Below are 26114 nucleotides of genomic sequence, written 5' to 3'. Positions count from 1 at the left end.
AGGTGCTATCTTCCTGATGAGACATTACGCCAAAGTCCCATCTTCTCTCTTGTGGGTGCTAAATATCCTGTGAACTTTGAAGAAAACCAGAGGAATTCTCAGAGGTATCCTGGCCAACATTTAATCCCTCAATTAATGTGCCAGAAGATAGATAATTCAGTCACTGTTGTTATGGACCGGACCAGGCCAGACCCTCTCAAAACATTAAGAATGCAGCCTGGACCCTAACTTTGCTAGTTGTTTTAAGCAGGTGTAAAGTGGATATTGCAGGAGTGATGCAGCTGGCCCAACCACTAAACAAAACGGAATTTATTTTCAAGATTACCGAATGAAACACAAACAAAAGAGGACAGAATATTGATTAACTTAACGTATCTGAAAATCCAACCGTTTATCCTAACTTAATGATGATGTTCCAAATATTTGCAATGATCCCCATAAACACCCTTTTGCAAAAAAAAGAAAAAAATCCAACACAGGTTCTTACAGGAGAGATGTCAGAGAGGGGGAGGATCAGAATGGACCTGCTTCTTGGGTCCAGCAGCTTTACAACTAACTGCTTGCTCAAACCAAACCAAACCAGAGAAAAGCTGAGCTGGGAGAACTGGCCATTGTGCAAGTGTTTTTTAATACCTTAAAAGATTAGATTAGATTACTTACAGAGTGGAAACAGGCCCTTCGGCCCAACATGTCCACACCGATCCGCCGAAGCGCAACCCACCCATACCCCTACATTTACCCCTTACCTATCACTACGGGCAATTTAGCATAGCCCATTCACCTGACCTGCACATCTTTGGGACTGTGGGAGGAAACCCACGCAGACACGGGGAGAACGTGCAAACTCCACACAGACAGTCGCCTGAGGCGGGAATTGAACCCGGGTCTCTGGCGCTGTGAGGCAGCAGTGCTAACCACCGTGCTGCCCACAAAAAGCTTCTTCCAAAAAAATCAACCACAGAATTTCAGAACCTGTGTCTTTATGACTTATTGAAAACAAACCAAGGACAACATAACCTTGTTACAGAAGCAACATCATCACATTTATCATATTGCTATTTGTGGGAACTTGCTGTGCTGGCGTTTTCTAATGAAAGAAGATTTATCAGGTTTGGCCTATACTCACTGAGTTTAGAAGAATGAGAGGTGATCTTTTTGAAACTTAAGATTTTGAGGAAGCTTGACGAGGTTAAATTATGTAAGGGTGTTTTTCCTACTGGAGGAATCTAGAAACAGTTTAAATTAAAAGGTTTCCAATTTAAGGCTGAGAGAAGGAAACAAATCTTTCCTTAGAGAATGGTTAGTCTTTGGAAATCTCTTCTGAAATGAGCAATGAATGCTGGGTCTTCGTATATATTCAAGGCTAAATCAGATCTCCAGGGTAGTTAAAAGTTACTGGAGAGCTATCAGAAAAGTGGAGTTCAGGCCACAGAACAACTACGATCTTGTGAATGGAAGAGCAGGCTTGAAGAGCTGTATGGCCTACTCCTCCCATTTCTTCTCATCTTATGTGCTGTGTTTCTGGAACAGTTTTAAATCACACAACACCAGGTTATAGACCAACAGGTTTATTTGGAAGTATTAGCTTTTGGAGTGCAGCCCCTTCATCAGGTAGCTATGTAACAGGATCATAAGACACAGAATTTATAGCAAAAGATTACAGTGTTTTCCAACTGAAAAGATATATTGAACAAACCTAAATTGCTGTTAGGTCTTTCATCTTTTAGAATGGGTTGCAGGTTTCAGTTCATTAATATGTAAATCCCAAAACTACTTTCAAGTCGCATTCTCAAGACAACTTGAAGTTCTATTTTTAAAAACGTGATAGCTCAGACAATACATTAAAAGTGTGAGGTGAGAGTTTGTCTGTATCCCAATCTTGAGCCAGACTGGTTCTATTTCCAAAGCAGGAATTGATAAAATTTAACATGGACAGAGTGACTGCCTGCAGATTGTGTGCTTTTTGAACAAAATAGAATGTATCTGCAATTACAATTCTGCAAATGCAAATTCACCGCAAAGACTTGTGTGTGTATGCGTGCTTGTGAGGGGGAGAGAGAAAGAGAGAGAGAGAGAGAGTGTGTGAGTGTCTGCATGTGATTGCGAATGTGATTGCTTGTGTGCTTGCTTGATCTAGTATTTGAGTGTGATGGAACATGTGTTTGTGAGTGTAAGGGGTGCGTGTGTGTGTCTGAGAGAGGGTCTACGTGAGTGTGACTACATTTTAGACATTCCATGTAAGGCATTTTGAGACATCAATATCCAATCAGTTTGAAAGGGTCTATACAAGGCAGTGCTTCACTGTGCATCCTGAACTATGGCCCCTGCCCATTTCCTCAATATCAGCAATTCCAACCCACCCCCACTCCCACCACCCCAATCCCCTGACCACTATTATCACCATGACCACTGGGAGGACATGTCATCCAAGGATGGATTGAGGGCATCATGTTGCTGGACACCTTAATCCCAGTCTGTAATTTATTTTAAATATATCTGCTTTGTAAAGCTTTACGCTGAATGGTTAGTTGCAACTCCTCTATCAACCTGTTTGAAGTGTAACAAACAGCACCCGTTGTACTGGTCACTGGTTGAAAAGACAGGAAATTGAGTAAAGGGTCTGTCTAAGATACTGCATGATCTGATAATTGCTGCAAGACAATTGCTGCACTAAGAAAACAAGACAGTGAAGGTAGGGGATATCTAGATTCAAACTTGGAGTTTACATTTTGATATTTGTTTTGCTGTACCTCTTTTAAAAACCTAAGTAACTGTTAAAGAAAATAAATATTTGCATTTATATGGTGCCTTTGATGTCATCAGGATGTTTCAAACCACTTTACAGTCAATGGAGTAATTTAGAAATGTAGTCACTGTTGGAATGCAGGAACCTAGCAGCAGCATGACCAGCTCCCACAGACAGCATTGTGAAAATGACAAGCAAAATCTGAGTCTGTGATAGTCAAGAGATAAATCTTGAGCAGGACACTAGGGAGAGCAACCCCAGCTTTTTGAAAAAGTGCCATGACCTCTCTCACGTCAACCTGAGGGAGCATATTTCTGAAATACAGTGCGGCACTCCCTCAGCGCTGACCCTCTGACCATGTCGTGCTCAGTAAATGCAGCCGTCAATTTGTTGGAAACAAGCTCCCATGACCAGAATTGTGATAATGACGAGATTCTTTGTGAGGTCCCTCTTATTGTAACTGAAGACTGGGTCAAGATCAAGCTCAGAGATTCTGTTTTATATCGGGTAGAGTTTAAGGGGTTCTTGTGTCTCTCTGTCTCTATTTCCACCCATCCCTACCCCTGTCATCTCTCCTTAAAGGAAACAGGGGAGCTTTTTACAATAACTTCTCTCACGCTTTCTGAAGAAGTTAAAGTTGCATTGCATCAGATTAAAAACACATTGAATTTCTCTGATCCCAAGACGTGCTTTCATGTCACACCTTGTCACCATTTAAGTGCTCGGACCTAGGCATTTTGCTGAAAATGTGTTGCTGGTCAAAGCACAGCAGGCCAGGCAGCATCTCAGGAATAGAGAATTCGACGTTTCGAGCATAAGCCCTTCATCAGGAATGAGAGAGAGTAGCCAAGCAGGCTAAGATAAAAGGTAGGGAGGAGGGACTTGGGGGAGGGGCGATGGAGGTGGGATAGGTGGAAGGAGGTCAAGGTGAGGGTGATAGGCGAGGGTGATAGGCCTCACCTTGACCTCCTTCCACCTATCCCACCTCCATCGCCCCTCCCCCAAGTCCCTCCTCCCTACCTTTTATCTTAGCCTGCTTGGCTACTCTCTCTCATTCCTGATGAAGGGCTTATGCTCGAAACATCGAATTCTCTATTCCTGAGATGCTGCCTGGCCTGCTGTGCTTTGACCAGCAACACATTTTCAGCTGTGATCTCCAGCATCTGCAGACCTCATTTTTTACCCTAGGCATTTTGTCCAAGTCTCTATCATGTGTTTGCACCATGTGAGTACTTGTGTGTTTGTAACTTCATTTTTTTTTAAGTGTGCAAGCATATTCCGTTTTTTGCCCTTTCCTTTGTTTTGTCTTTTGGAACTGTGCTGTGTAGTTTTTGAGTTCTGTGACAAAGTCTGTAAAGTCGGCTTGTTTGTCCTCTCCAGATGCAGACTGACCCATTAAGTGTTTCTGACTTTGCTGTTCATCTTATATTCTGTTCCCTGGCACTTAAGCTCTTTGCACTGGGGAACAAATTACTTGCAAACAATTCACTTCACTCAATTTACTGTTATAGCAACATGCTCGCTTGATTATACTCGATTGGAATTCCTCCTGACTTTCCTTCACACAGTATGAACAGTTGCTCTGCTGTGTATCCAATCAGCAATGTTATTCTGCGCCTGGGAGTATTAAGTCTCGCATTCCTGACTAAAAGGGCTGCTTACGGAGCTTGCACCTCTAGCAAATGCATGCCAAATGAGGAACACCACAACTAATGATGCGAGGCAGCTGCTAAAACAGGAAGGGACCTGGGATTGTTGTGGTGAATGTGAGGAGGAGCAATTTGACCAGGTGCAGACAGCTGGATATTTTCTGTCTGAGCCCTGAACTGTGCTGTTAGACAGCACTGGATGCTTGGGTTGTTAAAACTCCAGGATTGCCCCAAAAATCTCCAAGAATTGACAACTAAGCTCCAGGATTAGCCTGCAGCAAGCAAAGCCCAGGAGAAACATAAATAGGGGAATTTAGTGAAATTTGCCTTCTCTGAACGCTGTAGTTCAAATGGTATTGGAGAGAGATGCAGACTACGAGCAGACTGAACCACAATAAGGATGAATCCTATCCAGTAATAGAATTGCTTTCTTTTTGGTTGGCTGTTAGTAGTTGATGGACCACTAGTGGGATATGGGGGTTGGTAGCTGGAAGGGCACATGATAAAGGAACATAAACAAATAGAGTTGACAACCCAGTCAAATAGCCAATGTGAAACTGTTGCCCCAACATTTGGAAGTCAGTCAGATGATCCTGATTTCACCTTTGGGTCTGAATTAGTCTGGGTACGAGTTGGAAGTGCAGGACTCCACCTGCATATTTGAGAAACATGAACATTTGAGGCCAGCCTCAATATGAATTGAAGGTTTGAAGCACCTTCTCATCAATAGATACTCGGGAAAATGTCCCTATTGTTGACCTTAATGCATTTACAGGTAGCTCCCACTCTATGAAAGTGCAGCCTTCCCAGGAAACCTTTCGTAAGCTGAAAATGGCATAAAGCGAAGGTGCATGATTTATATGGGAAAACATATCATCGTTTTTACGTACAAGCGAAAATCCTCTTTGGATTTGTGAAAATAGGTCTAATGTAGGTCTTTCATAAACGCAATATTGCATAAAGCAAATGTTTGAAAAGTGGGAGATACCTGTATTTTAAAGGATTAATGGCCTTTTGTCTATTTACTTTATTCCATTTGAAGGGCTTTTGCCCGAAATGTCAATTTTCCTGCTCCTTGGATGCTGCCTGACCTGCTGTGCTTTTCCAGCACCACTCTAATCTAGAATTTGATTTCCAGCATCTGCAGTCCTTATTTTTACCTAGTCTATTTAGTATATGCCTTTCCATGTAGCATGCTGAACTACCAATAGTCACTATAAGAAGTTTTGGAAAGGGTTCCCTGTATTTATGTTTCCAGCGCGGTGATTCTGCAGTCCAGCTCAGTTACGCTACTTCCCAGCCCTACCCTTCCCAATATTCCCCCAACTGTAGGTCTGGCTGAGAGCTGGTACAAATCAAAAAAAATAAACTGACTTGAATTTCTAAACTGCCTTTTGCAACCTTTGGGTTTTCCAAAATGGAGTCAATGAAGTGCTTACGGTAGTGTCATTGTTGTTGAAAGCATTCAAATTCTGCAAGGTCCCAAAAACAGATACAAGACAAATGGATGTACATGGAATAGTGTAGGTTAGATGGGCTTCAGATTGGTATGACTGGTCGGCGCAACATCGAGGGTCAACGGGCCTGTACTGCGCTGTAATGTTCTATGTTCTAAATCAGTAATATTTGTTTTTAGTTATGTCGTTGAAAAATAAATATTGGCCAGTATTCTGGGGAGAACTTACCTGCTTTTAATAATATTGCAAGATTTTATACATCCACCTGAGCAGGCAGAAAAGGCCTATGATAGTTTGACATTTCATCCAAAAGACAGAATCTCTGGCAGTCAATTGGTATTGGACCTGGGACTGCTGGGTTGGATAATGGAGTTCAAAAATTGGAGTTGGGAGTTAAATGTACTTGAAAAGCTGATAGTACTACTGACTGTACTGAAATCTAACAAACAGTAGAGATGTAGAAAGGGTCATAAGTCACAGGTAACACCACATTCTATAAGTTTCAGCCAAAAGGTAAAGTTCAGTAAAAGACGACAGTGCATTTACCAACTGAATCTTTGTGTAAACCTGTTATGTTTTTCTTAATTTGATACAAGATAAGACAGTTAAGCTAGTGCAGTAACAACACTGATATTATCCTGCATCCTGTGACCAGCAGCTCTTTTGTGTCTGAGGGGTTGTGACTCACACTGAGTTTCTTTATGATAAAATCAAATGTTCGCCCATGCCAGCTACCAGTTGCAATCGGAGTGAACGCTGTTTGGTTCCAGCTTCATCTTGTATGCAAAGTTGTAATGATAGTTCCAGAGATTAAGATTCAGAAATAGTAAGGTAACGCATTTTACACAATTATTTCACTGATTATTTAGTCATTAAATCTCATTGTTGTTTAATCTTTAATTCTAACATACAACAGTATAATTATAAAGGTTAACTACAGCCTGTTCCTCTCCAATTTTGCATGTGTTTACACCGACATTCACTGCAGCCCCAAACTAGAGACTCTATTGGTATATTGGAAAAGTGGCTCTTTTTGTCTCTTGAGGTTGTGATTCAGTGAGTCGCATTTACACCTCTGCCGAGAGCTGGGTTTATAAGCTCAAGTCCCACTTCAGAGACTTGACGGCCAATATCCCGGTGTCAGGCTCATTCTCTGTTGCTGTATTGAGGGAATGCTATGTTAGAGGAAGTGTCATCTTTCAAATGAGATATTGGACAGGGTTCCAATTTGCCATCTGTAGTGAATGTTATCAATCCCACAATTTGAATTGGAGGAAAGGAATTCTCCTCCGTGTGAGGGCAATATTTATGCCTTGTACAACATCACAAGAACAGATGACCAGTTCGTTATCACATGGCTGTTTTGAGAGAATTTATCTTACAATACACTAAGCAGCTGCCATCCTTCCACGGTACTGCTATGACTACAATTTGACAGGTCACTCTGTGGCTAAAATAACACTTTTGGACTTTCTGATTATAAACAGTGCTATATAAATTCATACCCTTTAGCTTTTACAGTGTAGATTAACAAATGATCATGGAAGTTGTATTCTTGCCATTTCCTGTTGAGGTTATTTAAATTCATATCTTTGGTTCTGTATCCAGCATTCGGATACTGAATATTTTGTTATTAACCTCCTGCAAACAGCTAATTAATTCCAGTTTCTTCTCCGCTGTCAGGAAGGCAGTACCAAGACATAGGGTTCATGAGGGTTTCTCCCAGCACCACACATTTGTCATATGAGTGTTTAGATGGAGACCCCCATCTGATCCAGAGGTCACCCAGCCAAAGTGGTTTTGTTGTTTGATCATTCAGGAGGCCCAGGCAGGCGATCACTCCATGCCCAGCAGATCACTATATTGTCCAGGCTGGCAGTCCAGGTCAGCACTGAGGGAGCACCGCACTGTCAGAGCTCTCAGCACTGAGGGAGCACCGCACTGTCAGAGCTCTCAGCACTGAGGGAGCACCGCACTGTCAGAGCTCTCAGCACTGAGGGAGCACCGCACTGTCAGAGCTCTCAGCACTGAGGGAGCACCGCACTGTCAGAGCTCTCAGCACTGAAGGAGCACCGCACTCTCGGAGGGTCAGCACTGAGGGTGCACCGCACTGTCGGAGGGTCAGCACTGAGGGAGTGCCTCACTGTCACTGTACTATTCAAGCTGACACTCCAGATCAGTATAGAGAGAGTGCTGCACTGTCAGGGAATCAGCACTGAGGGAGTGCCGACAGTCTGTCATGCTGTTGGAGGGTCAGTGCAGAATGCGAGTTGGATGTCCGGGTGTTCCGGTGGAGGGCGTGTGTGTGAGGTGGGAAGGTTTGGAAATTGACCATGCTGGTAAGGGGATGAGGTATAGGATGCTGGGTAGGTGGGAGAAGCAATAGAATGCATGGAGGGTGAACATGGGGTAAGGGTAGAATGGCCTGGTGGGTGGAGGTGAGGTAGAATGCCAGGTGGATGGTTGTGGGGTGGTTTTGGAATCTCAGGGATGTATGTTGGATGTCGATGTAAGTGGAAGGATAGTTTGGCAGGCAGGTGATTGGGTAGAATGGCAAATATGTGGGTAAAAGGTTAGGTCGTCAGGTGAATTTGGCAGTATGTTGGGTCAGACAATGAGGTTGCTGAGGGTATCTCCAGGGGGTTCAGATCAGGGGTGGCATTGGCTCTGTTTAGTTCTGGGAGGAAGCTGGGATGGGGTGCAATGTGTGATGCTGTACCTGTTGGAATTGGAGTTGTCAGGAGGCGAGATTGGGGGGATGGGGGTTATTGTAGTGATAATTCAGGGAAGGTTCTAAATTTTATTGATACCCAGGGGTTAGAGGAGTTTTTAATCCCACTCACCTTTCCTGAGTGACTGTCCAGGAAGTGTGTAAATGACTCTAACAAGTCAGAAACATTTTGAGTTTTCTGGATGATGGGTAATTTCCATTCTAAGTTTTAAATCCAGGTAATTCCTGGGTAGTTAGTATTTGGTTTTTCTAAGTGATCCTATAGCGCATCGTTCCAAGAATGCTGTTGAGATAACGATATATCTCCAGTTATTACTTAGCCCACGATGGCAGTAAATTTAAAATAAAAAGTCGTTCCAAACGCTCCATGAATAATATAACTATAAAGGTTTCTGGTACTGACTGAGATTACCATCAACAGCTCTCTTTCTCAATCTCTCCCTTTTACTGAGGCCTCGTGTCTCTCAGATTAAACCACCGTCAAGTTCATCTCTCTAATGAGAGAGCAGCTCTATGGTCCTCTGGGATTATTGTGACGTTTAATATAATGATATAACATTGGTGTCTGGGGAATATATGAACAATATTTGATAATCCCTTCTCAGCTACTGTTGCAGGTACTTAACTAACAATTTCTTTCTTGAAGTTGCTGATATTCTGAGTTATGCACTGTGAACATGCACATCCTCTCAGTAAATGACATTAATTGAGATTTTCATACTTGTGTTATAATCTTTGAAATGCAGCAATCAATGCACATACAGCAAACTTGTACAAAATACAATGTAGAATAAAGATCTACATTATTATCAAATGAGAATTTCAATTAAAAGAGGAGGAAAGAGACTTAGTTTTAAGTGTGATGAATGTGACTTGGTTTTATTAACAAAGTTCAGAAAGACATTTGGAGCAGTGAACTAGAGATAGTTGTTTGATTATAAATACGTGGTTAGGGGCCACTCATACGTTTCGTTCACAAGATACAAAGACCTTAAAGCAGGAGAGCAGTTTTTGTACAAGTCTGCAGGTTGTGATAACGGAAAAGAAATCCAGGTCGTCAGGCCTGGAAAGAAGTCTCTGAGCAATCGGAGCTGGAAAGAGTCAGTTGAGCAAAAAATCTTAGATTAAAGAGAGGAATGATGCATCACTATGATTGAGTAACTGTAAAGGATGTTTCTGGGGAATTGGTTCAATGTTTTGCTGTTTATGTTATGATCTTTCTAAATTATCATATATATGGCTCCTCCCCTCTACTTTTGGATAATAAATTTGTGTTATTTTGTTAAAAGAACATTGGCAGCCTTGTGTGAATATGTACAGTGACTAAATCATCATGGTAACCAAACTGCACAAATCTCCCAAGTCTTAGAGTATTGCCCACTAAGCCAAACTGATATTCTGGAGATATCAATTTATTTAGAAGGCTCAGTTTCAGCTGAGCTGCTGAAAGTGTAAGATTCTTGTTGGGATGTCAGTGATCCTCTCAACGTGTTCTTATCTTCCTAAGTAGTGTTTTATTTACTTCTTCATGTCAGGTCCAGTTTGTAGAACAATGGGGTTCAGCTCTGATCTCTGGTGTCCCCAGGGACACACCATGCTGCTACGATTACAGGATTCAGAGGTCCGGTTGATGGAGACCATGAAGAAGTGGATGAGCTATCGAGTGAGGAGTGACAAGGAATACTCGGGGTTACTTCACCAAATGTTCTCTCAAGTCGAGAAACAAGAAAGCAGCCAGCAAGCTGGAGGACTTGATTATATCAGTCAGGTCAACAAGGTAGGAAGGACCCAATGATCTAGGGCTTTGTCTGGTTTCTCTGGTTTACAACAGTGACAGGACAATGGCTTGGTGGGTGTAAACCATGCCTGCTGTGGTACCGAATCAAACAAGCTACAAACTTCAGCTGTGGCTCAATAGCTATTAGTCTTGCTTCAGATTTATGAGTTTATAGGGTTGAGCTTACTTCAACACCAAAATCTTAGCTACATTTCAATGCAGTACTCAGAGTGCTGAACTGTTGGAGGTGCCATCATTTAGACAACATCTTATGAGGAGACCGAGTCTAGCCTCTCAGGTGGAATTGAAAGATACCAGCGGATCATTTCCCAAAAGACATGGAGCTTCTCCCCAGTATCAAGGCCAATATTTATCTCTCAAACAATGTAATAAAAAACAATTATCTGTTATTTTACGATGGTGCAAATTTGCTGGTCTTTCTCACCTACCTTGCTGCAGAGTAGGCCCTGATATTCACACTAAATCAGCACAGGATTAGATGTAGAGAAACTCACTCTACTCTTTTTAGACTGAAAAAGTCCCTTTCGACACTTTCCCCACCAAACCCTCCCAGTGCAGGTACAGCACAGGGTTAGATGCAGGATAAAGCTTCCTCTACACCGTCCCTATCAAATGCTGCCAAGATAGTACAGTACGGGACCACATATTCAACAAAGCACCCTCCATACCGTCTCCATCAAACACTACCCTTATAGGGACAGTTGATTAGATCAGTGAGCTGGATGGCTGGTTTGCAAAGCAATGAGAACAACAGTGTAGTTCAGTTTGCTCACCAATTGAGGTTACTATGAAGTTCTTTCCTTTACTACTTCTCCCCTTGCCTGAGATGTGGTGACCCTCCGGTTGAAGCACCATCTAACGAGAGAGCAGCTGTTGAGAGTAAAGCTTCCTTGACACTGTTCCCATCAAACGTTCTCACCACAGGAACAGCACAAGATTAGATATAGAGTAAAGCTTCCTTTTCTATTATTTCCACCTCTGCCCCCACCCTTCCAGCCACCCAATCAAGTATCTAATTGTTTCTTCTCTGTTAAATTTTATTGGTGATACTTTTTCTTCATGCTGTTTTTTTATGTCATTTTCATTGCTTTGGTTTGCAGCACCACATCTTGCAGGAGAATGTGAGGTGTGAGAATCACTAATGTTAAAAATGTGTGCTCTTTCAGTCCTGGTCAATGATTGTTAATCAGACTGAGGTTTTGAGCCGAATGATGCGGAAACATTCAGAGGATCTGAACTCTGGTCCAATTAACAAACTAACACTGTTAATCCGTGATAAACAACTGCTGAAGAAGAGCTACAGTGAACAGTGGCAACAGATTAATCAGGAGGTGATCAAGGTAAAAAAGCAGGCCATTTATCATCTTGTCGATATTTTAGAAATGTGAATCAAAGCCTTTCTGCTTACATACCTTTAAACATTCATAATACTTACCTGATCTTCAGTTTTCTTCCAAATATTCTCTGATCGCTTGGTTAAAATGTTTGTTTTGCTTGGTCCCACTTTAAGATTCCCTATAAATCTCCTTTGGTTCCATAACCTTCACAGCGGTTGTCGAAACAAAAAAATTCAATCTACTCCAGTTTGAAATGATCAAGTGACCCCCAGCCTCAGGAATTCCTGTGGGGAGAGGGTTCCAGATTTCCAATCTAGTTCTCTGTCAAAACTCTTGGGTAGACGCAAATGGCCTGGTTCTCATTTTAAGCGTCTGTTACCTTGTTCTGGACTTTCCAATCAGTGGAAATAGTTTTACCTCTATCAAACATTAACTTCTCTAGTTGTCTTAATGAACAACAAAGGTGACACACATTGTGGAGGCTTTGACTGACCACACTGGGTCCAGTAAGCCAGTATTTGTTTTAGGTCTAGTCAGTGTCCGCCTTTGATCACAGTCTTGCCTTTTTGAGAAATAGTGAAATGTTTCAAAGTCGTTAACATATCTGACATGTTCTGGCTTTTGTTGCCTTGTCTGTCTTAGTATTTCTACTTTATCTTTAGTCATTAATTCTGGGGTACTCCTAAACCACAATCAGATGGTTGCCATGATGGAGACTCAGTTTGGGACATTCTACCCAGTGACAGGAGAGGGATTTAATGTAAGGTTTTCAATAGGTCAGTCAGGATATCAATGAAGAGGTGTTCAAATGCTTACATGCAATTACAGAAGTCAGTGATTTGATAGAAGAGTGAGAGAGATGTTAGGGTTACCTCAGTTAGCTGTATTGCTGTGAAGACAACCGAACTGCACAGATTCTGTGTAGTAGACTCTGAGGAGTCCACAGCAATTGGATGGTCCTGTGCTGTTATAGTTTAGGTAGAGGTTAGAGTTGGTACTCAAAAGAAGTGCTGAGGTTCTGAGAAAATAGGAAAGTCACTGGCTGTGTGTTGGGGGATGCAGCAAGAGGCTCAGAAGACTACAAGTATTAATATTGTAGTGCAACTGAAAGCGTAGTGTTTGTAAAGTTCACAAGCATTATTTCTTTTATACAGCTGAGCACATTTTGAGCCCAGGGTTTTTAAGAGGAGACAGTTGTAGATGAACAGTTAGGATTATACCTATGAGGGGACAGATTTTCAGAGTCTGGGAAGCTTGCATCAGGAAAGAAGAGTGATTAACTGACTGGAACATGAGCAGCCATTTGAGGCAATTGATGACTGAATAGCTCACAAAATGGAATTTCAAGACTAGATTGGTAAGAGTGATGAATTGAGATCGCTTATGAAGTTAATGAGATTTGATAACCCATATATCATTAATGTCAATGGAAAGTTGCTGAGAAATCTGTGGTATCCATCTTGATCACATTTGCTACTTGGTGTGTGCTGTGGGCTGTTCCATCGCAGTCTCTAACAATACAAGCTGCGTTAATTCTGAGAATTAAAAATAAGTTATACATGTATTATAGATTATGTTATTATCCTAACTTGAATAGTAAATATCATTGTTTATTCAAAACTCTGGAATCTTGTGGCTTTATTCACTTAGTAATTCCCTTGGATTTCACTCTTTGTTTACTTTAACAATAAAGTTACTGGTCTGGTCCCTAGCCATATCGTAACGTGAGTGTGATAGAGTGGTCTAAGATTGAAACAGGTTTTCTCCAAAACTGTTAGAATTAGTAAAATTAGTGATCCAAAAAATCTAAAAACAGAAGTTAAACCTGTGATTATCTCAGAACTTGAGCTTCAATTCTGGAAATTTCATGGAAATCCTGGAATATTGGCAACCCCATTCCCTGGTCACATTTTAGCAAGCCATTTTGAAAGTGGACTGCTGTCTCTCCTGAAGCTGTCACAGGGAATGCGTGGGCGGGATGAATGGGTCTTTAACAGTCCTACAGTTTGCTCCACTCCTTTCATGGCTCTTAGTTCCTCTGCTGGCATCCACCAATTTGGTTGTTTTGATCTCTCTCAGCACTGCTACTGTCTTCACTTTTGTAATTCTTTGAATGTTTGCCACTTTATGCCAGGAATCTTTGAAATCCTGTGCTATCAGCTGTGCCTTTTGCAAGTGACAAAATATAGTAACTATAGTTAAAATGTAAAGGAAAGATACTTTAGAAACTAGTTTGCTGAGGACATAACCTTTCCCAGTGTTTACAGGTGCATTAATTATGTTAATCTGATCATCACTGTTTGGATGGATGTTGATATATATTATCAGGAGAGGCCTTACATCATTAACTCCAATAAACAGAGACAATTAATGTTCTACCATCACTGAATCACCCATTTGAGGAGACCATTCAGCCCCTCATGTCTGTGCTGACTTTGAAAGCACTATCCAATTAATCCCACATTCTTAGCAATATTTCCCCTTCTTATGTTTCCTCTCCCTTCCCCCAATTCCAGAGGGAAAAGGGGTAAAAGTGGTTATTCTATCCAGTTAGCTAAAGGAGGTATGTTTACAATGGAATCCTTCTGTCGCTCCTTCGGCAGAGCATCCTTCCCATTCCCCAAACTGCTGTTCTGAATCCCTCCCCCTGTTTCATCATTGTTAATCAGCTGTAAATCACACTGGGCAGCGATGGCAAACAAAGATTTTTATAACAATCAATGGCAAGTCCTGGGAAAGGTCCAGAGTACTCATCAACCCTTGCAAGAAGAATGATGTAGACTGCTTAGTCTGTACTGTCTCTACCCACCTATTTAACCCCTTCCAACAGCCCTGCGTACACTGTCCCCCAATCACGACTCTACCCATTCATTAAATCCCTTCCCACTGCCCCCTGTACAGTCTCCCCTATCACTGACTCCATCACTCATTTAATCCCCCCTCCTACAGCTCTGTGTATATTCTCACCTATCACTGACTCTACCCATTATATCAACCTATTTAGCATTCTCACCAGTGACCTTGGTCTTACCAGAATTTTGTGCTAATATTAGTTTATCTGAAATAGCTGAGTCAGCATTTGACTTTGTGTTGGTGTGTTTAACTGAAGCTGCTGTGAATTACAGAATACACAGAGTGAAATTGAGAAGCTGAAGTCGCAGTATCGGCAACAAGCTAAAGAGATGAATGCAGCAAAGCGCAAGTTCCAGGAGGCCAGTAAAGGTGAGGGTGACAATAAGAAACAGGAGAAGGCACGAGAAACCAGACAGGTAAAGCAGTATGGAACAGTACATTACAGCCTCATACAGTCAAGTCGTTCTCACCTTGGGACACTACTCTTGCTTGAGACACTGTCTTCAAGCTTTTAGTCACCTGTCCTAAACTTACTTAATATTTTTTGGCTAAATCTGAGGTATTTGAAGGATTTGTCACCATGAGGCTGAGCAGGTTCTCGCTATATCTTACCAACGTGCCCCCTTAATTCTCTACCACGTCCCTATGCTGTGTCTTACATTTAGTGTGTACCTCCTATTACCACGCTCCCTTCCCAGAATAACTTCCCACTCAGCAGGTACCTGCCGAAAATCTGGCTTTACTTGCACCCACACCTTATTGGAAAGCCCATGGGGCACCTGGACAAGCCCTGTCAGTCTGGAGCTGCCCTGCATGGTTGTTGAGATTTGTCCTGGAAATGAGAGGGGAAAATTGGCACCCTGCTTTATGGGCAAGTTTTTGGAGGTCCTGCAGATGGGGTGGTGTTAGCCTGGAACTTTCCCCTCCCAGGACAAGCAGTGGGGGACACAATAACAGACCATGCCAGCCTCACCTAACATTGACACCCAGGTTAAAGAACTCTCAGGCGTCTCTGGATCAATGCTCAGCAATGTCAGAAGAATGTCAATATCCTTCTCCATTCTTCACGGTAAGTGCCACCATTTTCTCCCAGATAGCTCACACTCACTCTAGCTCTGCTAGAATATGCACCTCCCACCAAGACTCATGCTTTACCACACTCTCTGTTGCCTGCAGCATCTTCCTCACTCGATCTCACTGACCCTAACCCTCACATCACTACTTCTGTGTGCCCTCTGCACTGCCTCCTCATTCACTTGGGACACCTCCTCACCTGCACCAAAAATAATAGCTGTGCCATCTACTTTCATCTCCTTAAACCCACTTTTCTCTCATTCTGTAAAGAAAACAGCCTACAATAGGGCAGAAAGAGTCGAGACAAGTAGTGGTCTGCCTATCATTTAGGTCCTTGCCCTTTACAAGGACTCTATCTGACTGTGACTGATCCAAGCAGGTCTTGGACTGGTATTGGAAGCTGACTTTGACTTACTGTGCAGGAAACCCATGAGTGCAGGATATACCCTACAACTTGACTGAGACATGCTGACAATTATGACAAGCTTCCTGGCTTTGTGTTTGTGCTGAGCAGCAAGTCAAGACAGCAGTGATATGAGATAAAAATAGAATTGCTGCAGAAACTTAGCAAGTCTGGCAGCATTTGTAGACAGAAAGCAGAGTTAACATTTTGGTTCCAGTGACGCTTCCTCAGAACCCGATACATTAACTCTTTTCTATCCACTGATGCTGCCAGAGTTGTTGAGCTTTTCCAGCTACTTCTGTTTTTTGTTTCTGATTTCCAGTATCCATAGTTCGTTGGGACTTTTTTACAGCAGTAATATAGATCAGATATCTCTGGATGAGGAGGCAAAACACAAAAAGGCAAGGGAAGACAATACAAGGCAGAAATGCTATGAGCATCCAGGTAGGCTCAGAGTGAGTGAGGACTAATGAGAGCAAGCGAATAGCCTGAGATACAACTGGACCAGTCCACTAGGACACTACCCTGAGGAATTCTTGCAGAGATTCTTGGAGTTGAGATGACTGACCTCTGACAAACACAACCATCTTCCTGTGTATAAGGTATACTCCAAGCGGACGGTGTTCCCCAATTCCCACTGATTGCAGTTTTGACAGGCCTCCTTGATGCCATATTCTGTCAAATGCAGCCTGGAATCTCGGGCTGTCATTCTCATCTCACCTCTGGAATTCACCTTTTATTGTTTCCATGTTTGAACCAAGGCTGTAACAAGGTCAGGAGCTGAATGGAATGCCGATGTCTATAGACATGGGGTGCATATTGCCAGTGCCCATGGAACTTGCCCTGAGAGTTTTCTGAGACCTAGCTTGTTGCTGAGTTTAATAAGGTGGGAGACTGAATATTATGAACAGCTAGTTGGGCTGTTAACAAAGTATTTAACAAACAAAATCAATTATCAACTTGCTGTTGTCTAATCAGAATCTTGCCAAGCCATTTTTGAAAAAACATTAAAACATGGTGCGAGTTGCCCCCAGTACTCAGATGGGCCTCCTCTGCACGTGATGCTTGATTCTGCCACAAATCTTGTTATAGCCCATGTCAGTCAGACCCATATAAGATTCTGTCCCTTGTGTTTTATGTCACATTGTTTTACAATCATTCCTATGAAGCTCTGCCACGCTTTACTATTTTACTGGTTCCTTATAAACACAAGTTGTTATCCTTCAAGGGACTTTTTATTTAAAAATTCAGTTCAAGATCTCCTCCCTCTAATGGTTGCAAGGATCCTTTGTGAAATGGGTCCAAACCAGATTTAAAATTGCTTCTAAGTTAGTCATCTTTCTCAGAAATACCACGTGTTAGAATCAGGTTTCCTTCTTGACATTAGCTCTTTATTGGACTCATTCGGTCAGTTGCAAAACTATTTTTATTTCCTTTTTAGCATTTCCTTTAACTATCATACTTCAATTAAACTTAGTTAACCAGATCAAAAGTTAAGGAGAGCCAATTCCAAGATTTCTTTGAGTAAAAGTAAGTGATATTTAATTGTCTGTGTGAGATAATACATCAAGCACATGCACACAAACGTAAGTTAGAAAGCTGTAAAAAGACAAGGCTTAAAGAGAAGGGTGTCTAGTGAAGAAAGGTTGAATGAAATAAAATATAGTTACAGATCTTAATAGTCTTAGATTGTGAAAATGACAAGACCGGAGTCCAAATGTTTAATGCTATCTTATTTCCTTCACAATGGCAAAGCTGCAGATGTTCTGGAGTCTTCAGTGAATTGTTGTCATTGGTCCAAGTTGCTCAGAAACTGGCTGATGAAAAGCTCGATGGGGAACAGGGGACAATGTGAAGGGTGGGATGCCGATAAGAGGTGTAGCAGTAGGCAGCTCAGTGGGGGAGAGGAATGTTGGTGATTGGACTGAGGTGTGGGTGGAGAGGTGAGGTGCAGGCAGAGGGGTGGGATTGTGCAGGGAGGTGGAGGTGGGAGATGTGGTCAAGCTGGGGTGAAGCTGGGGAGATGAGGGTGGAGGTGTGGGCATTTGAGATGGGGAAATGGAGGGTGTGTGAACTTTGGTCTCAGGCTCACTAACTTGTGTCATGTCATGGAACTGGAAAATCTGAATGACCAGTCTCCCTCATTTTAATATCCCTCACCACAAAGAGTTCAACAGTTACCTTTAAAAAGTTTTGATTGTGTGAATTTTTGTTTAATTCCAGACAAGGACCGGGACAGAATGAGAGACAAGTATGTCAAAGCCGCCATGAAGATGCACATACTCCACAATCAGTATGTACTTGCTCTCAAATCTGCAGAGGTCCACCACCAACACTATTATCACCAAAGTTTGCCAGGACTACTCGACAGTCTGCAAGAACTACATGAAGAGATGGTTTATATTTTGTAAGTACCTTGGCTTGATCTTTGGTATTGGTACCTGTTTGGATTCATTGTGGGAAGAGAATAATTCAGCCTTTGATTCTGAAGTAAAGAAGCCTGCAAAGGTCAATGAGTGAGTGGGGTGAGTTGTAGGACAACGGGTTCAGAATGTTCGATGGACTGGTGGGGAACATACTGAGAAACCCTGACTTACGTAGAATCTGTGAAACACTCACTGTCAGCGTTATTTCCCGTTTTTCTGCCAATTCTAATATTTGACCCTCTTTCAGTCATGTGGAGATGGCTTTCCTGACACGACTTTGAAGTTGAGTAAAGAAATGTATTATGTTCAGTGTTAACAGGAGCTATCGTAAAGCCTTTGTGGGTGTTCCTCTGTCTTATTTACAACATGATGCTTGCTGCATTTTCAAAACTGTTAAATTCTTCCACTTGACTATTGATAGTCACTTTGAGTCATGTCCTTTTGCAGTGTCAGTCAATGTGTTATATTTGTACTGCGGAAACGCTGAACACGAGCGTTTTTTATAACACAGAACTTGAGAATTACTGAAAAATATATATTTTGTCAAAACCAGTAATAGGGTTTTAATGAACTAAGTGTTGCTACAATTCTTGGGAGATGGCCAATAGTTATTCTTGGGTAACCATGACATGGAAGTGAACAAGGGTTGATGAAGTTTAAATCACACAATACCAGGCTATGGTCCAATAGGTTTATTTGGAAGTACAAGCTTTCAGAGCACTGGTCCTTCGTCAGGGAGCTAGTGAGATGGAATTTATAGTAAAACAATATAGTGTCATGCAACTGATGTGATATATTGAACAAACCTAGGTTGTTGTTAAATCTTTCACTTTTTAGAATAGGTTGCAGGTTTTGATTCATTAATATGTAAATTCTTGGGTAAAGCAGAGATTAAGAAACAGCATACCCAACATGAAGACAAAACAGGGAGTCCAAAACAAGAGGACAAAGGTTTAAGCTGAGAGGGGAAAGATTTAAAAATGACCAGACGATTCGCTTTTTCATGAAGAAGGTGATGTCTGTGTGGAACAAGCTGCCAGAGGAATTAATGAAGGCAGATACAATTACAACATTTAAAAGGCATCTGGATGGGCAAATGGACAGGAAGAATTTAAAGGAATATGAACCTATGCTGGCAAATGGAACTAGGTCAGTTTGAGATATGTAGTCGACATGGACAAGTTGGACTGAAGGGTCTGTTTCCGTGCTATATGACTCTCAGCAGCTAAGAATCAAACCCAAAAACCCAAATTTCACAATAATCTAACCCACAAAGACTGAGCTATTGAGGGTGTATCAGTAAAGACAGATCAAACCAGAAACTGTATATGTGTCTCCCCTTTCTGGAGTGTCATTTTTCAGCGAGTTATGGCCAGTGCTGGGAGTGTGCAATCAGAAGGATCTCCTTTGAGCTTTATGCAATTCATATGAGAATGCCAAGAGAATCTGAAATAAAGTGGGTGAACTTGCAGCATGGATTGGTATCTGGGATTTCGATGTTGTGGCCATTTAGGAGACATGGGTAGAGCAGGGACAGGAACGGTTATTGCAGCTTCCTCGATTTAGATGCTTAAGTAAGAACCGAAAAGATGGTAAAAGAGGGAGGCGGTGTGGCATTGTTAGTCAAAGACAGTATTACGGTTGCAGAAAGGACTTTTGAGAACTTTTCTACTGAGGCAGTATGGGCTGAGATTAGAAACAGGAAAGGAGAGGTTACCCCATTGGGAATTTTCTGTAGTCCTCCGAATAGTTCCAGAGATGTAGAGGATGGGATAGCAAAAATGATCCTCAATAGGAGCAAAAGTAACAAGGTAGTTGTTATGGGGTCTTTAACTTTCCAAATATTGACTGGAAATACTATAGTTCAAGTGCTTTAGATGGGTCAGTTTTTGTCCAGTGTGTGCAGGAGGGTTTCCTGACACAGTATGTAGACAGGCCTATAAGGGGCGAAGCCACATTAGATTTGGTACTGGGTAACGAACCCGGCCAGGTGTTAGATTTGGAGGTAGGTGAGCACTTGGGTGATAGTGACCACAGAGGTAAAAACAATGACTGCAGATGCTGGAAACCAGATTCTGGATCAGTGGTGCTGGAAGAGCACAGCAGTTCAGGCAGCATCCAAAGTGCAGCGAAATCGACGTTTTGGGCAAAAGTCCTGATAAAGAGCTTTTGCCCGAAACGTCAATTTCGCTGCACTTTGGATGCTGCCTGGACTGCTGTGCTCTTCCAGCACCATTGATCCAGAATGATAGTGACCACAATTTGGTTATGTTCACTGAAGTGATGGAAACAGATAGATATATACCACAGGACAAGACTTGTAGCTGGGAGAAAGGCAATTACGATGTGATTAGGCAAAATTTTGGATGCATTGGATGGGGAAGGAAATTGCAGGGGATGGGCACGATTGAAATGTGGAGCTTGTTCAAAGACCAGATTCTGCGCATCCTTGCTAAGTATGTACCAGTCAGACAGGGAGAAGGTTAACTGAGCCATGGTTAACTAAGGCATTGAATTTCTTGTCAAAGGAAAAAGGCTTATTGTTAGGATGAGAGATGAAGGCTCAGTTAGGGTGCTTCACAAGTTAGCCAGGAAAGACCTAAAGAGAGAGCTAAGAAGAGCCGGGAGGGTACATAAGGAGTCGTTGGTGGATAGGATCAAGAAAAACCCTAAGGTTTTCTATCGGTATATCAAAAATAAAAGAATGACTGGAGTAAGATTAGGGCCAATCGAGGACAGTAGTGGGAGGTTGTGTGTGGAGTCCGAGGAGATAGAGGAAGCGCTATATAAATGTCTTTTTCTAGTGTGAATACTGACAAAAAGTAATGTGGTTGCGGAGAATACTGAGATACAGGCTACTGGACTAGATGGGATTGAGGTTCACAAGGAGGAGGTGTTAGCAATTCTGGAAAATGTAAAAATAGATAAATTCCCTGGGCCAGATGGGATTTATCCTCGGATGCTCTGGGAAGCCAAGGAGGAGATTGCCGAGCCTTTGGCTTTGATCTTTTAGATTAGATTACTTACAGATTAGATTAGATTACTTGGTGTAGAAACAGGCCCTTCAGCCCAACAAATCCACACCAAACCACCGAAGTGCACCCACCCAGACCCATTCCCCTACATTTACCCCTGCACCTAACACTGCGGGCAATTTGGCATGGCCAATTCACCTAACCTGCACATTTTTGGACTGTGGGAGGAAACCGGAACACCCAGAGGAAATCCACGCAGAGTCGGGGAGAATGTGCAAACTCCACACAGTCAGTCGCCTGAGGCGGGAATTGAACCCGGATCTCTGGCGCTGTGAGGCAGCAGTGCTAACCACTGTGCCGCCCACTCTTTATGTTGTTATTGTCTACAGGATTAGTGCCAGAAGACTGCAGGATAGCAAATGTTGTTCCTTTGTTCAAGAATGGGAATAGAGATAACCCTGGAAATTATAGACCCGTGAGCCTTACTTCAGTTGTGGGAAAAGTGTTGGAAAGGGTTATAAAAGAGAGGATTTATAATCACCTAGAAAGGAATAATTTGATTAGGGGTAGTTTTATGAAGGGTAGGTCATGCCTCACAAACTGTACTGAGTTCTTTGAGAAGGTGACTAAACAGGTCGATGAGGGTAAAATGGTTGATGTGGTGTATATGGATTTCAGTAAGGCATTTGGTAAGATTCCCCACAGTAGGCTATTGCACAAAATATGGACGCATGGGGTTGAGGGTGATTTAGCAGTTTGAATCAGAAATTGGCTAGCTGAAAGAAGACAGAGGGTGGTGATTGATGGGAAATATTCATCCTGAAGTTCAGTTACTAGTGGTGTACCGCAAGGATCTGTTTTGGGTCCACTGTTGTTTGTTATTTTTATAAATTACCTGGATGAGGGCATAGAAGGATGGCTTCGTGAATTTGTGGATGACACTAAGGTCATGTAGATAGTGACGAAGGATGTTGTAGGTTACAGAGGGACATAGACAAGCTGCTGAGCTGGGCTGATAGGTGGCCAATGGAATTTAATGCAGAAAAGTGTGATGTTATTCACTTTGGATGGAGTAATAGGAATGCAGGGTACTGGGCTAATGGTAAGATTCTTGATTTGGAGGTGTTGGTTTTGGACTGGGGTGTACAAAGTTAAAAATCACACAACACACCAGGTTTTGGTCCAACAGGTTTATTTGGAAGCAGAAGCTTTCGGAGCGCTGCTCCTTCACCAGGTGGTTGTGGAGTATAAGATTGTAGGACACAGAATTTATAGCACAAGTTTACAGTCTGATGTAACTGAAATTATATATTGAAAAAGACCTGGATTGTTTAAGATTAGATTAGATTACTTAGATTAGATTAGATTACTTAGTGTGGAAACAGGCCCTTCAGCCCAACAAGACTATTATTGAGGCGGGAATTGAACCCAGGTCCCTGGCGCTGTGAGGCAGCAGTGCTGACCACTGTGCCACCGTGCCGCCCATAGATAAGTCTCTCATCTTTTAAAGAGGGCATGTTGGTTTCAGTTCTTTCATATGTAAATCCCAGAACTTTCTTAAAGTTACATTCTCAAGGGAACTTTAACAATAGGTGCCATGTTGGCCCAGATAATGCATTGAAGGTGTAAGGTGCCCTTTGTGAGGCTGTCGGTAAGGTTCTTGATAGTGCAGATGAACAGGGAGATCTTGGTGTCCAGGTACGTAGATCCTTGAAAGTTGTTACCCAAGTTGATAAGGTTGTTAAGAAGGTGTATGATGTGTTAGCTTTTATTGGTAGAGGGATTGAATTTCGGAACCAAGAGGTCATGCTGCAGCTATACAAAACTCTGGTGCGGTCACACTTGGAGTATTGCGTACAGTTCTGGTTTATACAGGATGTGGAAGCTCTGGAAAGGGTTCAGAGGAGATTTACTAGGATATTGCCTGATATGGTGGAAAGGTCTTACAAAGAAAGGCTGAGGGACTTGAGGCTGTTTTCGTTAAGAGAGAAGAAGGTTGAGAGGAAACTTAATTGAGACATATAAGATAATCAGCGGGTTAGATAAGTTGAACAGTGAGAGCTATTTTCCTCGGATGGTGATAGCTCGTGATATAAGACAGATGTCAGAGGTAGTTTCTTTACTCAGAGAGTATTGGGGGCTTGGAACACACTGCCTGCAACTATAGTAGACTTGTCAACTTTAAGAGCTGAAAATGTGTTGCTGGAAAATTGCAGCAGGTCAGGCAGCATCCAAGGAGCAGGTGAATTGACGTTTCGGGCATGAGCCCTTCTTCAGGAATCAGGCAGCATCCAAGGAGCAGGAGAATCTCCAGCATCTGTAGTCCTCACTTTCTCCTCGTCAACTTTAAAATGGTCATTGGATAGGCATATGAACAAGAATGGAATAGTGTGGGTTAGATGGACTTCAGATTGATTTCACAACATCGAGGGCTGAAGGGCCTGTACTTCGCTGTAATGTTCTATATTCTATGTTCTAATGTAGCTGCTTGGTCACTGCAACATTCTTCAAGCTGCTCATTAAAATGAACCCAATGATAGCGCTCCCTCTGCTGCACCAGCATGATATTTTCCATTTCCCTTAAGAGCATTCCCATCATTAGGATTCATTTGGTGCTGTTGGCCCCTCCTCCCTCCATCAAAAAGGATCGCGATTGATCATCTACAGGCTTCCTTCGCTAGGGAGGTTGACTGCACTGTCTGTGTGTTCAGTGTGTGAATTTGTGTGTTTGTGTGCCTGGCTGTGTACATGTATGAGTCCATGTGCTGTGTGGTTTTTGTGTGTGTAGCTAATTGTGGAGTGTGTATATTTTGGGTGTGTATATGTTGAAGAGGGTTGTTTTGGCAAGTTGGCTAGGCAGCTGGTTTGCAATGCAGAGTGACACCAACAGCAAGGGTCAACTCTTATACTGGCTGAAGTTAGCATGAAGCTCCCTTTTCAAGTTTGCCCCTTGCCTGAGGCATGGTGATCCTCTGGTTAACCCAGCAGCTGACACTCTCTAATGCAAGTAGCCAAAGGCTCAACAGGACTATGGTGACTTTACCTGTCACGTGTGTATGTCTGTGTGTGGTGCGTCTGATGGCATTAATGTTGATTGCATATTGGGTGTGTATTCGGTCTGAGTGTGCATGTGTTCGGTGTGTGTATACATATGTGTATTGTGTGAGGATACTTGGGAATTTTCTGTACTTTAGGTTTTTAGAGTAAGTATGTGATTTGTATGTCTGAGGTCATCACAAAATAGCATAAAGCTAATCAATCTCATCCAGCTCAAATTCTCATACATTAAAATGCAAACTTATTAGAATTCTTTGAATAGATAACAAACAGGATAGATGAAAGGGAACCAATAGATGCGATAATATTTGAATTTCTGGAGTGTATTTGACGAGGCGCCATGTATACGGCTACTTAATAAGATAAAAGCCCATACATTGTTAGCATAGATAGAGGACTGGCTAACTAACATACACAGAAAGTTGAATAGAAGGGACATTTTCAAGATGGCTACCTGTAACTCATTAAGTGCTGGCAGAGTCTGTGGTGGGGACACCATTATTTACAATATATGTAAATGACATGAAGTTTTACTTAAAAAAAAAGTAGTCGTCACAATCTCTCAAAGGATCATAGATCTGCTTTCTCATTAGAGAGAGATGATTCGTGATGAAATTAACTTGAGGGTCACAACACCTCAGGTAAGGGGCAAGGTTGAGAAGGCAGGGCCTTTCTGGTAACCTTAGCAAGTGTACCACAGTCGTCCAATCAACTTGAAGTATCAAACCTCTCCTGACCTAACCGACTTGGATGAGGAAAGTGAATATACAATCACTGAATTTGCAAATGTCATAAAATAAGTGGGTAGGTAAGTGTTGAGGGTGATATCAACTGTATGCAAGGGATATAGACAGGTTAGAAAATATGTTGCTGGAAAAGCGCAGCAGGTCAGGCAGCATCCAAGGAGCAGGAGAATCGACGTTTCCGGCATGAGCCCTTCTTCAGGAATCCTGATGAAGGGCTCATGCCTGAAACCTCGATTCTCCTGCTCCTTGGATGCTGCCTGACCTGCTGCGCTTTTCCAGCAACATATTTTCAGCTCTGATTTCCAGCATCTGCAGTCCTCACTTTCTCCTATATAGACAGGTTAAGTGAGTCAGCAAATACTTGGCAGATGGAATATGATGTGGGAAAATGTGAAGTTATGCACTATGGCAGGAAGGACAGAGGAGATGAATATTATTTAAACGGAGAAAGGCTGCAGAAAGTCCTCAAATTTGGTGAAAGCATGAATCGCAAAAAGCTACCATCCAAGTTCTGCAGGAATGGAATTTGCCTTCATTTCAGAGAAATGGAACATGAAAATAGGGAAGTCTTGCTAAAACTATACAAGGCGCTAGTTAGACCATACTTAGAATATTGTGAACACTTTTTGTCCCCTTAATTAAAGGTTGGAGGCTACGCAAAGAAGGTTTGCTGAGTTAATGCTAGCTATGAAAAGAGAGAGGTTGAGTAGGTTAGGTCTCTACGCATTAGAGTATAGAAGAAGAAAAGGCAACCTGGTTGAAATTTCAATGTTTTACAGGGCTTGACAACGTAGATCTGGAAGGTTTGGTTTTCCTTGTGGTTGAGTCTAGGATGAAAGGGCATAATCTGAGTAAGGGATCA

At 42.2% G+C, this 26114-nt stretch overlaps 1 protein-coding gene across 1 annotated transcript in view; it reads left to right on the top strand.

The window, feature by feature from the left end:
* Positions 1–26114, top strand: part of fes (FES proto-oncogene, tyrosine kinase) — a 57048-nt gene that overhangs the window by 8375 nt on the left and 22559 nt on the right. Inside the window, exons 2-5 of the mRNA XM_060853591.1 lie at positions 10119–10360; positions 11548–11721; positions 14844–14940; positions 18272–18455. Of these exons, the coding sequence (XP_060709574.1) occupies positions 10136–10360; positions 11548–11721; positions 14844–14940; positions 18272–18455 (680 nt within the window). The 5' untranslated portion in view covers positions 10119–10135. The remainder of the gene's footprint in view (positions 1–10118; positions 10361–11547; positions 11722–14843; positions 14941–18271; positions 18456–26114) is intronic.

This window comes from Hemiscyllium ocellatum, chromosome 42 (genome assembly GCF_020745735.1).
Source record: "Hemiscyllium ocellatum isolate sHemOce1 chromosome 42, sHemOce1.pat.X.cur, whole genome shotgun sequence".
NCBI lineage: Eukaryota > Metazoa > Chordata > Chondrichthyes > Orectolobiformes > Hemiscylliidae > Hemiscyllium > Hemiscyllium ocellatum.
The sequence above is the reverse complement of the archived record's forward strand: the minus strand, read 5'-3'. Positions and strand labels throughout refer to the sequence as shown.